We start from the raw sequence: 18,080 nt of genomic DNA, 5'->3' as shown, positions 1-18,080 counted from the left end.
CTGGCGGAACTGGAGGTTTGTATCCCTTAGGACATGAACCGACCAGTCGAATTGGGGCACGAAAAATGATGGAATAACCCCGTAAATGCTTCAAACGGTAATATTAGCATGATCGATTCAATTACTTTTCAATTTCCCACTTTGGTAATTGTGGTAGTCCTTGAACACTTCAGACACCTTCCACTATCCCATCATGTACACTTGGAAAGAAAAGTGGAGAATCCAAAAATAAATAATCAATTTTGACTCATGGGGCTTTTGATATTTAGGATTCGAATTTTTAGAATTTCTTTTTTATGGAAATCTTTTATTTTAAAATTCAAATGGTTAATTTTATTTTTGGCGCTATCTAACATACAATTGCCAAATATTTTTGTAAACAAATATGGAGAGGTGGTTATACTCCAGAAAGTCTCAACATTTATCATAGAACTGGAAGCAATGAGAAGCAATCGTGCCCTCTGGGCATCCTCTTCGTGCATCGATCACTGACAGCGAATAAATTGGCATCGATAGACCGATTCGAAGCGGGATTAACCATTGAACGGCTGTTTGCTGGAAAAGCTGTGATGAAATCTCGAGCGAGGCTGGCGAGACCGCAAAGTGTCTGCTCAAAGCGGATCTGTATCACTTGAAATTTTGTTTGAACGCCCGATGTTCCCTTTATAAATAAATTCAACCGCAAACAAAGCGTTGTGATTTATCAAAGAATCAATATTTACACTCTCGGTCTGTGTTTTCGCGTTGTTTGATGAAATTGACGAGTTTTGAACAATGTATTCATTCTTGTAAAATGGCCAATTTCGCTACTGAAAGGAAAAGGAACTTCTTCCGAGGAACACAGATTTTAAAAAAGCAAAAATTCATAAACTCTTCAAGTGGCAGAAAATAAGGAAAAAATTTCTATAGATACAGTGACAGAATTTAGTTCTTCTTTCATTGCGATATTCATTAAATCAAAGATACAAGGATACAAGAATAAGAGAATGTATTTTAAAAACAAGAAGAAGAAATACAAGGTGAAGGATTTAAAGGGGATTTCTCTAAGCTGTTCCCTCCGCCACCTCTTCTGCTCCCAGTCAATTGTAAATAACAAAGCTTCCAATTTTCTTCAATTTGGCAGCTGGAACGTTCGAGCGTTCTCCAGCTAACGGTCTCGTCCGTCATTTCGACGCAACTTTCCCTGGAAACGTCGAATTTTCCTTTCCCGTCACTGCTGGATTTACGTCGCCCTCAAAGGAACGAACTGTCCTACCTCCCGTTTCCGTAATTCGAATCACGCGCGGATTTCGTATTCTGCCCGGAAGTTTTACATCGCGCCGCATTACCGAGTCTGGAAGTCAAACTGACCCAGAGATACTCAGCCTCTAGAAGGAATTGGAAACTCCAGCTGCTGCTGTTATTCGAATAGTTTTTAAAGAGTTAAGCTAGAGTAATAGTTTGCTGTTCGCCTTCTAGGTCGTTTAAATTGCCAGTACGACTGACAATTTCTGTCGATCGTCGTCGCGGTCTACGAACAACTGTATCACGTTATTGTATTATCTTAATGAGACAAGTTAGATTGCTACTTTGGAAAGGAAAGTTTCCGTGGAATACGTGGCTTGTCAAGGCGCGAGAGATCGATGTTTCTCGAACCTGGTTTATATACACGTACATACCTAAGGAGAATCTGAAGCTGAGTTCCGTTGACGACGGCTACGTCGTCTGAAGGATCGAAGCATCGTTAACGGATAAATACCGTCGAGTTCCGAATAGTAATTATCGCACTGATGCACGGTAACGTGAAATTAAATATGAAGGCAGATTTTTTGTATTACATATTCAGAATTTCTATTGGGAGATATAGTTAATACTTTCCTTCCCATATCACTTGTGTAGGGGGTGGTATTTGAATTTAAATAGAAAATACTCTATTTGGTATCTCCTCGGATTTTTGGATAATAGGAGTAAAGAAATACCGTGAAAATAATAGACAGTAATATTTCTTAGCCGAAATTAGAGATATATTTATGGCGATTATTTTCAACCGATATTTATTTTGACGTGACTAAACTCTATCTTGAAGATTCCCTACAGCACGTAATCTAATAAATAAAATTAATGCTGCTATAGATCATTGAATTTCATATAAATATACCAGAGATATAATATATTAAGAAATAATGTATTTTGATAAATTAACAAATCTAAGAAACTAATGAATTAATTAAAAAAAATTTTGTTTAGATTGATTGAGGTATGTGACACCACGTCACACATTTCGTATAACATTTTTTCACTAATGTCATCATCAGGTTAATATCGATAGTTTAACCATGTGTTAGGTTGATGCGAACGTGTCCACAGACGGTTAAATGCGAAAGGTGTCGAGAAAGGAGACACGCAGGGTGAACCGATCGATAAACTGTTAAAGCAACGAGTAACACTCGATGAACCTTCGTTTTCATCCTCCTCGTTGAAACTATCTAGTAAAACGTAACTGCTAAATGATTTACTTAACAAGTATTATGGATTACACGAAACGTGTACCGGGCTGAAAACTTTCGCGACTGTTTCCCCTGCTTCATATATCGTCCACGCTCTTTTTTGTCTGCCTTTCCACTCGTAAAATCCGTAATTACACGTATAATAGAGTTAGTGAAAAAAAAAAAATAAAATAAAAGTAGCACCTTGCAGAGTATCCCGCGCTTACCCTTATTACTATGGATATCGCAACTTACAGTCCAGCTAACAATAAATGATGCAGGAAATATTTTATAAAAGGAACGTAAAAAGTTAACCCCAAGGCGGAACGTAAAGTAGAGGAAAAAGTGCTCGCTTTTCTGAATAAATAATGAGCAATTTAAGTTAAGAAGTATATTCCGTAATCTTATTAACATTACCAAAACATTTTTCCTTGATTTTGAAATTTTTTAATAAACATCCTCGAATTTTAGGGGATGACAGTATTTTATTTTTGATCATAATTATCAATGATTATAATTAATTGATAACTACCCTTTAATCTGAAACCCCAAAATCTCAGCTCAATTTGTATTTTCACTTCCCCGAATTCACTTCGAATAAATCTTTCTGGCCATTTGAGATTAAAAATGGACGGTAATATTATAGAATCATTTGTTCTTGTTATAGTATTTCCATCGATAAATTTCTCCCAATTGCTTTATTGATCGAATTCCGGCAGTCCTGGTATTCCGAGAAAATGACCAATTACACTGTACGTTTACCAGGAAGCTAACAAACCAGTGGAGGGACGCATTTGGTGACCTCTTTCGAAGGTGGCGATACTTCGAAACCTGATCTGTACAGGTGAAGCAGAGGGTCCCTCTGGGTATTGTTGCGAGAAGTGCTTCTACCGGAGATGTATTTTGCACCAGAGACAATGTATCCTGGCTATGTATCTTTTCTGTACTACCATACTGAACTACAACTAAACAGTAGGTCGTAGCAAGATCCATTCGTCCATTAAAACATCCAGATGGTCCTCTCTTTTTTTTTTTCAAATACCAATTGAAAGCTATTTCTCTTACTATAATTACATTGAAACTCGGCTTAAGGTACACCGACTTCAAGAGGACAGTGTAAACAACGAAAATGGAACTACTTCTTTTAAAAGCTGTTCTTTTCTCTATTCGAATCAATTTATGTGATCTATTGTTTCATTTTGAGGAGTATGATTCCAACGGAGTGCTCTGTAATTCGTGTTGAATTAAACTTTGAAAGGGTTTCGGTGCATATGCAAATTTGTTGGCAATGCTTTTTCAAATATTATATTTTTCAGACAGATATACGAGTTTTTTTTTTTACAGTTAAAATTAAATTCTCAGCGTCGAAGATTGATTGAGTTTGGTCGAAAGAGCAGTTGTATGCGTACTATCGTGTTCGATTTGGTCCCAAAAACTTTGATAATTATACAAATCGTACCGATAAACCTACTCCGTCCTGGTGCAATTTCCCATGCCGGATTTCCGATATAAATCGCCGCTCGTTTATTCTCTCCGCGACGTCTACTTCGATTCAACCAATCAAGATCGTACATCACTTTCAGGGGTCACAAGTGCACCGGTAGAAACGTGTATCTTTTTGCATGGAAATAGACCAAGGGAATTATTATTGCAAATAACTTTGATATGTTACGGTCGTGTGGAATGGCAACATCAGAATTGAAAAGTAAAGATATTACGAAATTGATTCTGTAAATATCGTCAAAATAATATTTCCAATTTACAATCAAAAAATTGCCACTCGATATTGCGAACAGGTTGTTAATTATCAAATGTGACCAGCATACTAAAATGAACCTCAATTGATTCTGAACTTCCACTATTTAACAAGAACAATTTGAACAGTTGTTATGTTTATTATTAAAAAACAATCGTTGTGTTTATTGTACGTTCGAATTGTTAATTAATATTGCCAGGAAATTAGTCAGCGAGCAAATTAATGCAACTCATTGTGAATTTTGACTATCCATCGACTACACATCAATAAACTTACTGCAATTTAGAAATTGAAATCAAATGTTAAAGACTGTTGTTTTTGTAAATTTATAAATTCATCAAATATCAAAAAACTATATACAAAGAAACTTACATTAATGATCCTTCTAAATGAAAGATAAGAAAATTTGATCCTTTTAATGTTAATTAAAAAAACAGTAAAAGGTAAATGATGATGAAAGAAAGAAAACGATTATTCCTTTTAGATAGAACGTAGGCACGGTTGCCAACAAAGATGGATAGGCAAAGAAACAACGACGGAAAAGAGTTGGTGAGCTGAAAAGCGACTGAATGTTTGTGGTGGTGACTGCGGGGGGTGGTGGCCGGGAGAATCACCGCTACAACCACTAACCAACCCCTATGTCGTTGGTCGAGCAATCACAGCTATCAGCACCTTCGTATTAGAGCGAACCCCCACAATAATACGCTTTTCCCGCGAGCAATCTTCTTTTTTCGACTATTTTCTCTTCCCACCTCTCCTCCCAGCCCGCCCCGTATCGTTTTCTCGGATAGATTGCTTTCGGTGGATACGACAACTGCATGAAACAGTTATCGTATGTTCTCGTGGTTTAGAGGATCGTCGTTACCGGGGTGAAACTTTCGAATTCGTTCGAAAGTTTAAGCAATTTTAAGGAAATCCATATTCGTTGAGTCGTGGGACGATTGGGGGGGGGGGGGGACAGGTTTTTACGTAGACGAACGGTTTCTTGTTTCCCTGAATTTACGGGATGGCTGACAATTGGGTCAATTGCGATTCTAAAATTTTAAGAGTGCTTCAAAGAATTTAATGTTTTCAAGAAATTTAAATTAGTTTCGTAACGACTTCACGGAGAGAGCATAAGATTCTGTACGCGGAATTGCTTTCGATTATACTGCTCTGCCTTTCAACGCGGACAGTAATCCTCTGATATATAGGCGAACGAAAATTGTAATTAAATAATTAAGCACGTGTTATAAACTCGACATTGAATTTTTATATAGCAGAATTTTGTCACATTAAACCTTGCTTATAGTCGCTCTTACCGCTCTTATCAAGACCAGCCAGTTACAGGAGATACTTGATAAAAGAGGAAGAAGCATGTGTGTAAAACTGCAGCGTACAATTATCCTAGCATACGAAATGAAATTCCTGAGAGGTCTCGGTTAGGAACATAGCTCCTAGTTCGTCGGTGAAGGCTGATTCGAGAAGAGATGCCGAACACGTTAGCGAAGGAAAGGATGGAGGTTCGAGGAGTGTTTCCAGGCGATGGTTAAACGTCGGCGGGCTGTAGGGGATGGCCAGGGCTTGCGGAGATGCGGATCGAAGGTAATATAGGCACATACGCGAAAGGCGAACGAAGGTGCAGAGAGAGGATTGCTTTTCCCGTTTCGATAAAGCGGTGGGAGGCCATTTCGTCGTCGAGTGCGGAACGCTGTTGAACACCCCCGTGGCTCTTTAAGCGTTTAGATCGGTTTCTCTTGCTCTCATCATGTTACTCTATCTCCTTTTCGTAGTTGCTACTACTGCCACCCTCTTTACTTTCCGTTTCTTCTTCTACCTTTGGGTAGCTCGCTTTCTCTTCGTATTCTGCATGAAGTTTCTTCTCTAGATACGTGTAATTTAGATAATAAACATCATTGATAATTCATCAAAATTATTTTTCACATACAGCAAGACCTTTATTAACTGAATTAATTATGAAATTACAAGATGACAGAATTAATTTCCATATTTCTTGCTTCCCAATTCTCTTTGTTTTCTCAATTTTTCTGTACTACCAAATTGATTTTTTTTTTAATTAGCAGTTCTATTTTCAATTTATGCTTCATGTAGTAATTTATCATTTTTAATGTAAAGAAACTGTAATTGAATAGGTAGATTTCCAGAATGGAAAGACATTGCATTGCGAGAGGAAGAAAATAAACGTTCGATGAATTAATTTAAATCAATTGGTAGTAGAGAAGAAGGGATAGAAAACGGCTCAATACACGTATTGGACTCCTTTATCGGGGACACTAATCTATTAAAGCAGGTCGGAGAGGGGTGAAAGCTCAAATTTATGCTGCAACTACAAATCTTGGCTTAGCACAGAGAGGGGGGTTGAAAACCAAGTATGTAGAACGTAGCAGAGCACGAAGCAGCATGGCTAGACCCGACTCTAGGAGTCTCCTTGAGTTCCAGATTCTACAGTAATCGATTGCCAGACCGAAAACACCTCTATTTAGAAATCCACAGCCGTCTTACCAGCCGTACGCTTGTTAGAACGGTACACCAAATAAATCTTACTTAATGGTCTATACTTGTAGCACCACCGACAACAACAACAACAATTATCCGAGTTGGAAGAACGAACAAATTTTAAAACATTAACCTTTGGATAGTGTGATAGTCCATAATCAAATACTAATATCTTCAAAAATATAATTTTATTAAATTTTTATTTTATTACATATTTTAGCTTGGTAAACATAGAGATTGCACCCTTATCAAGTAAGGATTATTTTATAACTAAAAAATTATTATTCTACTCCTATGGAAACTAAACATGAAGCTTCTTTTAAAATGTAAATTGCAATCAAATCACACATATTTATAATCTTGTCAATAACTACAATTTTCGCTTCAATTTTTAATTAAAATTTTATTTTTGTATCAGAGGGTATTTTCCCTATGTGTAAGATAAATAATGTGGAATAATAAAAATTGTATTCAATAGGGAGCGTCGTTGCACTTGAGCTACTATTCGTACTATGTAGTCGTTTTAACACGGATATTTTGCAGGAAGGATGATACGGCAGGAGTTAAAGGACAATAGGAAAGAAAAGAGAAAAAGAAAAAGAAAGAGGGAATGAGAGCTTAGACAAAGTGTGTAAGTGTACCAAAAACTCAAAGCAAGCTAGCTACGAACGTTATATCTAATTTACCCTTTACTCAAAATACGTTTCTCATACATTTTTTATTCTTACTTCTTTATTCTCTTTTTTAATATCATTACTTGTACTTCTTCTAATTACATTAATATTATACCATTACTTATCTTTGTTGTATTTATTAATTAACATTATTATATTATACGTTCTCTTAAACTTTACATTTTCCACTATCTTCATCCTTTATTAATACATACGTACGTTATTTCGTGAAGAAAAATATCAGCATTTTATTGTTATCATTTTTCTCCTTGTATATACATACAGATTTTTCTCTCTTTCGTTCTTATCGCGTTCGCTATGATAATTTTATATTTTAAGGATCTTTTTAATTGATAATATGAGTCAAGTATACTCTATAACTGGATTTTAATATCTTAATCTTCGATGTTTATTTTTATATTAATAAAACGTTTGACAAAAATAAATACAATTATATCATTTACCTTGATAAAGTCAATCTGTAAACATATGTTAATTTAATACTTTTTGTTAGTACATTCGACTGCCCAGTGTTCTAAAACAGCCATAAATTCTCGTTTTTAGTAGACAATTTATGCATAAAATCTACCTGTACCGTGTACGTACGTGTTTAGCAGGATCGTTCGAGTTTTGTTCAAAGTAATTTTCTGTATCGTAACGTTTTATAATACAATGTGCACACACTGGCTTCGGTATGCATGCTCGTGTATTTCCCTTGTTTGAGAGATATACACTTTGACCCGAGGCGTTCTAAATTATGTAAAAATATCGTAGAAAACGTGGGAGGAAGCAAGAAAGAGAGAAAGATTGTAAAGTTGTATAACAAGGTAAAAAGAAAAAGTTCGAAAAGAGAAGTTAAAAGCTGAAATTTTCTTCACCCCTTTTTTCCTTCACTTTTGATATTTTTTTATTTAGTTTTGATACTTTTTCACCTCTACTATTCTGCAGTGTTTTCTTTTTTTTAGAAACGAAGGTACAGATTAAACGTGTGCTTCCCGAGGAACACCGATATGTATGCACATATTCCTAAATTAATACAATCATTTAATAACAATTAACACCGATAGAATCAGCAATTCGTGTGACATTTCGCACACTTCCTTGTACTATTTTACAACTATATTGTATGTAACTATTTTTTTATTTTTTTATTCTTCGTATCACTTGTGCACTTTTATCCACGTGCATATTATTGACATAATCGTCATTAAGTATTGTTTCGAAGGATTTATAAAATTCAGGTAGTGAATAGTTTGAATTCGATCCTGCATAGTCTGCCTGACTATAGATTAGATTTATGTGATACATAATATAGAGTAATGAAAATAACTTGTATCTACTATATATCCATCCTCTTTTTTTTTTTTAAAGGTAGCATTGAAGTTGGTATTTGATCAAACTGATGGATATTATATTGAATCACTGTGCATGATTTTTATGCATTTGTTTAATATCTTTATAGAAAACGACGACTATTAAAAAGATATAATAAAAATCAAACTCTGATGAAGAATCCCATCAAGAGCTAAAGAGTTAGTAACATTATAACTAACACTTAATGTTAAAGATTAAAAAAAAGAAAAAATAATTGAAGTGATTACTGTAGTGTCTACAGATAGAAGAAAGATGTATATCATAAATTTGACTGAATTATATTCTTTCCAAATTATACCTGTACCAGATGCAACGATTCCTGTTCGACAAGTGTCATTGTAAGAACAATGACTCAAAACACTTGTTCCAGTACCGCAAAAACGGATAACAATTACAGTACAACAATAGCGAAGTGCGGGAGCCAGTAGCGCGAGCATTCTCGGAGACACAGGCATGAAATAGAAGAAAAGAGAATGAGAGCAGAAAGGCAATTTTTATCTTTCTCACGCCGGTCGATAGAACGCTTTAAAGGGCCACAGATGGAAAGTTATAAATACAGCCTGAGAGAACTAATTATTCAAATATCTGTAGATGACCAGGAGTTAAAGGAGGGTAGAGAAGAAAACGAAAAACGAAGACGAATGACCAATGTCCAGTTAAAGAGGGTCGCTAGTACGAATTTACCCCCTCCCTCCCCCCACCCGGTGGAATATTGGCACGTTTGCTAAGGGTGGCCAGTGCCAACGAAACTTCAAGTATCTGCGTTATTTAAGGGGGTACGAGATACGTACACTGGAGTTCCATCGTCGACCACTAGAGATTCCATTCGCCATAAAATGGAGAAAATTGGAAACTTCCTTCCCGTGGAATGAGAGCAAGCGAAAGTCCAACATCGTACTCTCTCTCTTCCTTTTTCTCCTCTTTTCTCACTTCCCTGTTTCCCGCCATTTCTTTCTCATTCTTCTTCTTCCTTTCCTTTTTATTTATTTATTTATTTATTTATTTTTTTTTTTTTCTTATTTGACCTCGAAACTACGAGCTGGCTCGGTCAAGGGAAAATTTCGAGTTTACCCCACGAATTTCTTGTTGATATTTCATCTCGTCGGGTACACCAGGCTTGGACGGAGCGGAGCGAACGGAACGGGGCGAGTTATCGGGGATTCAGCGGAGTAAAAAGTTCCTAGATCCATGCGATAAATCTAGTTACCCGATCGCCAAGTTGTTCCCAGGACCAGATAAGAATAAAGTTCGAACCGGCACGAGTTGATTGAGTATGTTGAAGTTCGATTTAGCAGCGTTCGTGTAATCAAGTCTGCCTAATGAACCGAGCTTGCGTTAAACTACAGTCTCGTTCTTTAATGGAGTATCTTTAGGTCGGATACTTATGTATAGTATCGAGTATGGTAGGCTTCGCTATTGTATAGTGTCGAGCATGGTAGATCTCCCTACTATTTATGTACAGTCGATTGACACTTAGATTTTTAAAATTTAAAAGTGTAGGAGAAGAGCAGAAAGGTATAGAAATGTAGAAATCGGAAAGTCCTACCACCAGCATTTTTGTTCATGTCCTTTAGATGTGGAAATAAGAAATTTTAAATTAGGTTCTCTCTGGGTTCTGTCAAAACTAAAGGCAAATGGTGTAAGTCTCCTCTCCTTATTTCCCCTTAAATCAAAAAAGCCTACATTACTCAGTGTACGTCCAAGCCACGACCCATAAATCACGATGCACCTTATTCTTCGACACGGTGAATCGGAAGGTCCGGTAAATATAGATCCAGAGAGATTTTCTTAAACGAGACGTGTCCGTCTTTGATATTCTTGGTCACGCATGCGCGAAATATAGGTCGCTTATTGAAAGACGGGGATGTAAGAGAGGAAATGATGCAGGAAATTTTGAGGTTTATGATGTGTCACTTACTCTCATCATTGAATCTTCGTGACCGTTCGAAAGAAGAGTCTATTGTTGGAAATTGAATTAAGAAAATAGATGATTTGAGGTCTTTAAAGGGAGAGAATTGATACACAAATTGACTACTAATTATTTTCTATTTCTTATTAATTACTAGTTACCTTCAAACACATAGCAGCTCTATAGGAAACAGTACGTAGGAATTTAAATTTATCTGATATTTTATTAATATGTATTTTTGATTTGCAAAGTTTAGTATTGATTTGACAAATTCAAAATTAATTATATTTTAAATATCAATTCATGGTCAGCCATTTTTCATCATGATATAAGGTCACATTATTTTAAACAAGAATCGATGATGAATCACTCAAAATTCAGTAAAGTTCCAGGCACGAATAAGCCTGGATAGAATTTTCGATCGCAAATCGTTACTCTTTCTACTTAAGGAAGCCTCTCAAGAGAAACCAATCTCATCTTCACGGTCTTTTCTTTTAAAGCTGATTTTCATTCACGGTGTCTTGCTACTATGAAAACCTTTATGATAGCATGGATCTATAGTAAACCCCTCGATTTTTCAGCCAAGTATATCTGATGTAACTCCTTCAAAGCTTCCGTAGCAATTTCTCGAATAGATCATCCGATATGAATTTTGATTTTTCGAGCATCGATTCTCTGAGGGATAGGCTGGGAAGATAATGATACTCGGGAAAATCAGTTGACTTCACTTCCTATTAACTTGGATATTATAACACCATCACGAAATCGTTTAACATATGATCCAAAGAATATTTAGAAAATGATTATTTACGTTAGAAAAATTTCACTTGAAAATTAACTTAAATTAACCCGTTGACTATGATGGACGTCCCTGATAATGAGCTCCTTAAATTCAACGCATGAAAAAGAATTAACTGATATACAAAAAGTTATCTAATTGTAAATAACGTAACCGAAAGAATTTTGCATGTTCAGGGCTAATACATTATACTTTTCTGTATAATTTTATCCAACACGTCTGTTGTTCGCGATAAGGAGAATTATTTGCATCTTGTTAAAGTATCCCCCCTGATTAAAAGATTGTGCGTGCCGCGTCAAACTTTCTCAATAAAAAAACTTCTATGCGATATCGGATAACAAATTATCCAACATAAAAGCAATAATATTATACATTCATTTATTATGTAAGGAATGTTCAACGAAATATTCGATAAGATTTCTAACAGCAAGATGATTTATTGCTTTATGATTCTATGGAAGAGAATTCTATCTAGTTGATCTGAATTTACTTTATGTAAGGTTTCTTAAACAGAGCATAAATTATATTTTTTATCTTTGACAAAATATTTGTTAAAATATAGAGATTACTGTAACATATATTTTATGATTCGAAAGAATATAAACTCAAGGATGACTTAAGAAGATGTAAGAAGAACAAAATTATTGACTTATACTACTTATAATATCGTTCACTTTCAATCTAATTCTATTAATATCGTAAGACTGAAATATTATTTTTTAAATGTTTTGCTGTACTGTATTCATAAATATATTGTATTATAGCAATTACAAAATGAAATGATGGAAACTTTAATAAATAGACTACAATTATTGACTTGTACTACTTACAACTGAAATAGCTTTAAATTACTGCAAATGCAGACTTGTAATTTAATTGTATGAACGTTATAAAATTGAGACATCATGTTTCAAATGCTGTATCGCTCAATAAATCGGCAAATAATCGGCTGTTCTAAACAATAGAACAGAAAACGAAGTGTCCAACGGCGAATGATGCTTTGACATTCACGATATTCAGGATCGATCGAAAGCGGCAGTCTCGAGGCCTCGTAAAAAGGAAATAATAATTTCATGGACACGAGAGAAAAATCGATATTATAGTAGCTACGTAAGCGTTTTAGCAGGAAGAAATTTCTTTTTTTTCTCTTTTTTTTTAAAGCGAACCGATAACACAAGCCGGTGGGGGGACGACATTCCGAGAATACTGAGAATAACGTTCAGGGGGCAATAAAGAGATAATGCCGAGCTTTCAGAAACGAAGAGAACGTCCCCGTGGTAAGTTCTTAACGGGACGTTCCGACGTCCTGAGAACCTTCTATCCTCGAACGAGGCAATTACAGGCCGTGGTTTACCGGTCGCGTTTACACCCGTGGCCTGCTACCTTCGTATAGGCTAAGCCCCCGTACGATCGTAAACTTACGGGGGTTCAACCTCTTTGGCATTGCCGTTCGATATCTTGAACAACTAGCCTGCTGCAGCCGTGTTCCGCGTCGTCAAACCTGACCCCTTTCCTCAGCTATCGGTGAACTTAAGACGGAGGAAGATCTATCACGTTAAAGCGGCAATATAATAAGAGCATTTTCAATTTTCATAATACTGTAAAAGATGGAATACTATCACGAGAGCTATCATTTATCAAATGCCAGAAAATCATTTATTTAATATTATCTTTTATCACTGCATTATTGCCTGCACGTTTCCACTATTGTATAAAATGTAACAAAATACTTGTTCTGTATCTTTGAACTATTTCACAAATGTTTTTTTTTTCTTGAGTTTGTGTAAAATTTACTAACAAGGGGAATGATTTGACTTAAACTTTATTATAATTATAGCAGACCTTGGAAGTAATAATATTGTAAAATAAGAGAGAAATTTGTATTCAAATTTTTTTAGAGTTTAATTAACTATTTGATTTATATTAAATGAAAAATTCAGTGAACACTTCAAAATATTTAATTTTTAATAAACATTTGAAATCCAATATAATCCAGCTGTGAAATGCTAATTATGACCCATAAATCCTTGACGTAGCATAGCTAACACCTTACAACTAGGTTACAGTAGATTTTGCAATTTTATACAACTTTCAATAGATAATTAAACATTACAAAATTGTGGACACGAATTTCTCTGTTGCTTCAAAGGGGTGCATAATTTTAGAGAATTATTATTTTTGAGGTCTCCTATAACTTCAGAATTGAAAGTCAATCGCTGTTCCGTTGTAAGTATCATAAAACTTTCGAACTCTAGTGTACGTTTAACAGAGATTATCAAAGTTTGACTGGTTTATGTAACGATGTAAAATGTTATACAAGTCATCGTTTAAACACAGCATCGAACAAGAATGAACCGTGAAGATTGTTAATTTTCTGATGAAATTTCCTAACACTCCTTGTAGCTAGCACATCGTTTATTTGCAATTTTACGATTAATCTTCGTAGTAGAAGTGAACTTTGTAGCTGACTATACTTAAGTGTAACTTTTGCATAAAGCTAATCAATTTTACGAGAAATTTTAGATCGGAAAATTCGTAATTCTACTTCATCGTTCATGTGTACATTAAGTAACATACGTTATCTCCAAACAAAGTTTAATGATGAACATTTCAATTCTCTATCCAGACTTCATACATATGAAGTGTCATATTCACATGATTAATTAAAGAATGATTTATTTAATAAATCACTGGATTCTATGTATTTTTCAATTAACAATTTCTCTTTCTTTAATTTTCATTTTTGGAATTAACAAACTCCTGAATTTGGAATTTATGAACCTCTCTTTTTTTCAATCTTAATTTTTGGAATTAACAATATGCTAGGGTCACCTTAACCCTCGCCTAATTACGCCAATGTATAAACAGACAAAAAATTATATTTTATTAAAGTCACTTCGTGTTGCAGGATTATCCTGATTCATGAACCGATAAATTTATGTAATAACCTTTATTTTTTATTTTTTGTTTCTAGCAAATGCGAAGCCATTGACGTTCGACGAAGTGTACAATCAAAGTAGTCCAACCAACTGCACGGTATATTGCGGAGGACTAACCAATGGTCTAACAGAAGAATTAATGCAAAAAACCTTCTCGCCTTTTGGATCCATCCAAGAGATTCGTGTATTCAAGGACAAGGGTTATGCATTTATCAGGTAAACATTTATATAGCATCAAATTATAATAGTTACATTGAGTTTAAACAATTAAAAAGAGGAATTAGATTAAAATTTAAATTAAGTAGGTGGCTAATTTCAAACTAAACTTTTTACATTTATGATCATTATCACATATTAATAACACTAATAATTTATACATACAGACAGATATATCTAGAATAATTTACAGAAATTATTGTCAGCAAATATTCATATTCACAGAAATATATAAGCCGGGTAAATTTTTACTTTGTTATTAATAATTTGCTGTAAATTTAAGACATCTTCCACGTTCTGCATTTTTGCAAAACGAAAAGTGTTCAACGAAGTGATAAAAATTGAAGATTCATTAGTAGTTAATAATAATATTATTTAAAAAAGTTTCATAAGATATCAAATCAAGCCAAAAGTATCCTATTGCCAAAATCTCAGTTAAGAAAGAGACTGGAATTAAGAAATACGAGAAACATCATGATGTCTTGATCCAAACTTTTGGCATTTGATAAGGGTGCAATGGTGCTTTCAAAATTAATAGCTGATTTCGGAATGCAGCCAAAATCACTTACACATTCAATCGATATTCCTTTATGCCAGTATAACAGAGGCAGAAGGAAAATGAGCATGACTGTGCGGTTTCAAAGATCGCGTACAACTGGAAACTCATCTCTTCAGTTTTGAGGCAAATTGCGAATACTATCACAAAAAAGTTTCACGTGCTATTAGCTCCAGCTTTTATCCTTTCATCTGTACTAGAAATCATTAACTTCAGATGCATTTTAAAGTTATTTTCTTAGAATTCAACCTCGCTGTGAATATATTTTTAACAACAAAACATTTTCTAATTGTACAAACACTGAGCGAGATATGCCTGCCAATAATTTTCGTTTTCGTAAATGCTGTAATCAACGAAGACTCGAAGATGATAGGCGGTATGAGCTTTGAAATGGGTGCACAGTGATAAAACGTACCAGTTTCATAAGCGTTGAAGCCTTTACGATCTTGAAGCAGTAAGAACCTATACACTGTTTAGAGGATCGTAAAACAGAGAAAATTATACGATACCTATGGCTGTAATTTATCTAATGTATGAAGTAAAATATAATACACAACTGCATTCCTGGTAAATTCGCAAATCCATTTGTTTTTCAATTAAAGATATTACCAAAAATTCAAGATCTAAGATTTTAAGGTTCTAAAATTCTGAGATTCTAAGATTCGAAGGTTCTATAATTCTGAGATTCTAAAATTCTAAGATTCTATGATTCGAAGAATCTCTCGAATAAAGAATAAAATTTTGAGAAACGCAAGATATGGTCCACCCTGAAAGAAGTCCTAGTCAACCCTTTATTTAAATGGTTAAACATCTATCTTAGCCACTCAGCACTTTCCACCCTGGAACAGTATTTCACAAATGACAAATGAACGAGTGCAACATACATGGAAGGAAGCTCGAGGAGTCGAAAAAAGCGTCGAAAGGCGCATCTATCAGTACTTCTTAAAGACAGCTAGATTTCTCTGACCTACCTTCGAAGCATCAGCAGCTGAAACGTGAGAGAGGATAGGTGGTAAACGAGCAGAATAAGGGTAGGAAAAAACTCTTCCTTCCCTCTTACCCCTGCCGTTCGACCTGGTTGACGTTTCTCCGTCGCATTCTTTCGTCCAAGTCGAACGGTAACAACCGTTCCGTCATCCGGTATCTCTTCTCTGTCCGTGGCAGTTCCGCCACCCGTGGACAATGTCCGTCGTTCGGATATCTTCCGTCTAATTGCTCTTCCTTCGTCCATTCTTCCATAGTCAGGAAGCCCGGAAACGAATATCTCGGGATGACGTATGGACGTACTCCTCTGGATACTGTGTATAGAACCTGGCCAAATGTGAACGAGAGAGAGAAAGAGAGAGAGAGCTCCTTTCTTCTCGATGAAAAGAAAGGATCTTATCTACTGCTGGTTATCGGTCCAAGCTTTACAGTTGGATGTGAGAAAAGAGGGTTGCTTGCTGACGATGACCATCCTCGAGTACGAGGTATGAACTTCTCAACGGTACTTCTATTGTACGGATCCCTTGACTCGGGATGTTAAAAGACCAAATCTCTCGATAAATTCGATGATTTTTCGTTTATTCTTCCTACCATCAGAGTGAAGAGTCTACTATTCGTCAATTTACCATCCAGACCTCGTAAGATGCGAGAACGACGAAATTGATCGAATTTTGTTGGGATACGTGCTTGGAATTGGCGAACGATCGGCTCCTGTTCGTTTTAGAATAACTAGATAAGGAGATACGTACATTGAAAGCGATACGATCTGCTGTTATTTGGATAGGGAATTTGTTTGGAAATGATTAAAATAGTAATTTAGTTGGGAAAAATAAATACAATTTACATACATGGATTATTTAAAACAGATATACAAATTATTATGAAATAAATTATAGGTGAGATACATATATGAAATTGCAATGTATAGGGTGTTTGGAAATTTGCTTTTAAGGGTGCCATTTATGGGTACTTTTTTCGACAAATACTTATCAAAGGGGATTTCTGAAAGCTGTTAAACTAATATGAATTTTATTGTTTTTTTTTCAGGTTTTCTACCAAAGAATCGGCGACACACGCTATTGTGGCGGTACACAACACCGATATCAATGGCCAGACAGTGAAGTGCAGCTGGGGCAAGGAGAGCGGAGATCCAAACAATGCTCAACAAACTGGACAGGTAAACGATAAGGAGCTACATGAAATTTCAAACTTTTGAATGAAATTTATTAGTCATAGAAGAAATAAGAAATTTGAAGAAAGCCATATAAATTTGGAAGGAACGTCATTCGACAAGTTCATGATCAAACTATGCTTGAAGTTTCGAGTATGTGCCAGAGATCGTAGCAATTAGTACCAAGTTCACTTTGAACTAGAACTGAGTTTGGTTTGAATTAGGGATTGAGATATCTTGGCAAACGCATTATCGTATAAGACCGTTCGATCGACATCGTACATATCTCCTTGGTTAACGTTCCAATTGAAATTAAATCAGAAGAAAGCTTAAGTCCAAAGTATAAAAGGAATCTTTTGCGTCATTGCTCCATTTCCATTTCAAACTATTTAACATCAGCGTGGAAATAGGTATCTAGGTACCTTAGTTCGTTATCAGAAATAAATCAGGAAAAATGAAAAAGGAAACAAGTTACCTACACGGTTCGAGTTTCGGGTGTAAGAATAAAAACGGAAGGATGAAGGGAAGACAGGGAATCGTGCAAGATTCCGGTCTATTCACGATGCCTGTTCTCTAAAGTGTGTCTGTCGGGGTCTCTTAGCAATTAGCGCCGGTAGGACGAGTAAGTACGTCCGATCTGGGAATGGTAGCCGAAGTACAACCTCTCCTCGTCCCTTGCACTCACCCATCCATCCATCCATCTATCCGATCCATCCATCCACTGTTACTCGGCCCGTGACA

General features: G+C 35.5%; 1 protein-coding gene across 10 annotated transcripts in view; it reads left to right on the top strand.

The window, feature by feature from the left end:
* Nucleotides 1-18,080, top strand: part of LOC114879544 (nucleolysin TIAR) — a 354,927-nt gene that overhangs the window by 320,194 nt on the left and 16,653 nt on the right. For all 10 annotated transcript variants that reach the window (XM_029194561.2, XM_046285332.1, XM_029194552.2 and 7 more), the window contains 2 exons: nucleotides 14,448-14,628; nucleotides 17,216-17,345. In XM_029194561.2, the coding sequence (XP_029050394.1) occupies nucleotides 14,448-14,628; nucleotides 17,216-17,345 (311 nt within the window). The remainder of the gene's footprint in view (nucleotides 1-14,447; nucleotides 14,629-17,215; nucleotides 17,346-18,080) is intronic.

Source organism: Osmia bicornis, chromosome 4, assembly GCF_907164935.1.
Source record: "Osmia bicornis bicornis chromosome 4, iOsmBic2.1, whole genome shotgun sequence".
Taxonomy (NCBI): Eukaryota; Metazoa; Arthropoda; class Insecta; order Hymenoptera; family Megachilidae; genus Osmia; species Osmia bicornis.
The sequence above is the reverse complement of the archived record's forward strand: the minus strand, read 5'-3'. Positions and strand labels throughout refer to the sequence as shown.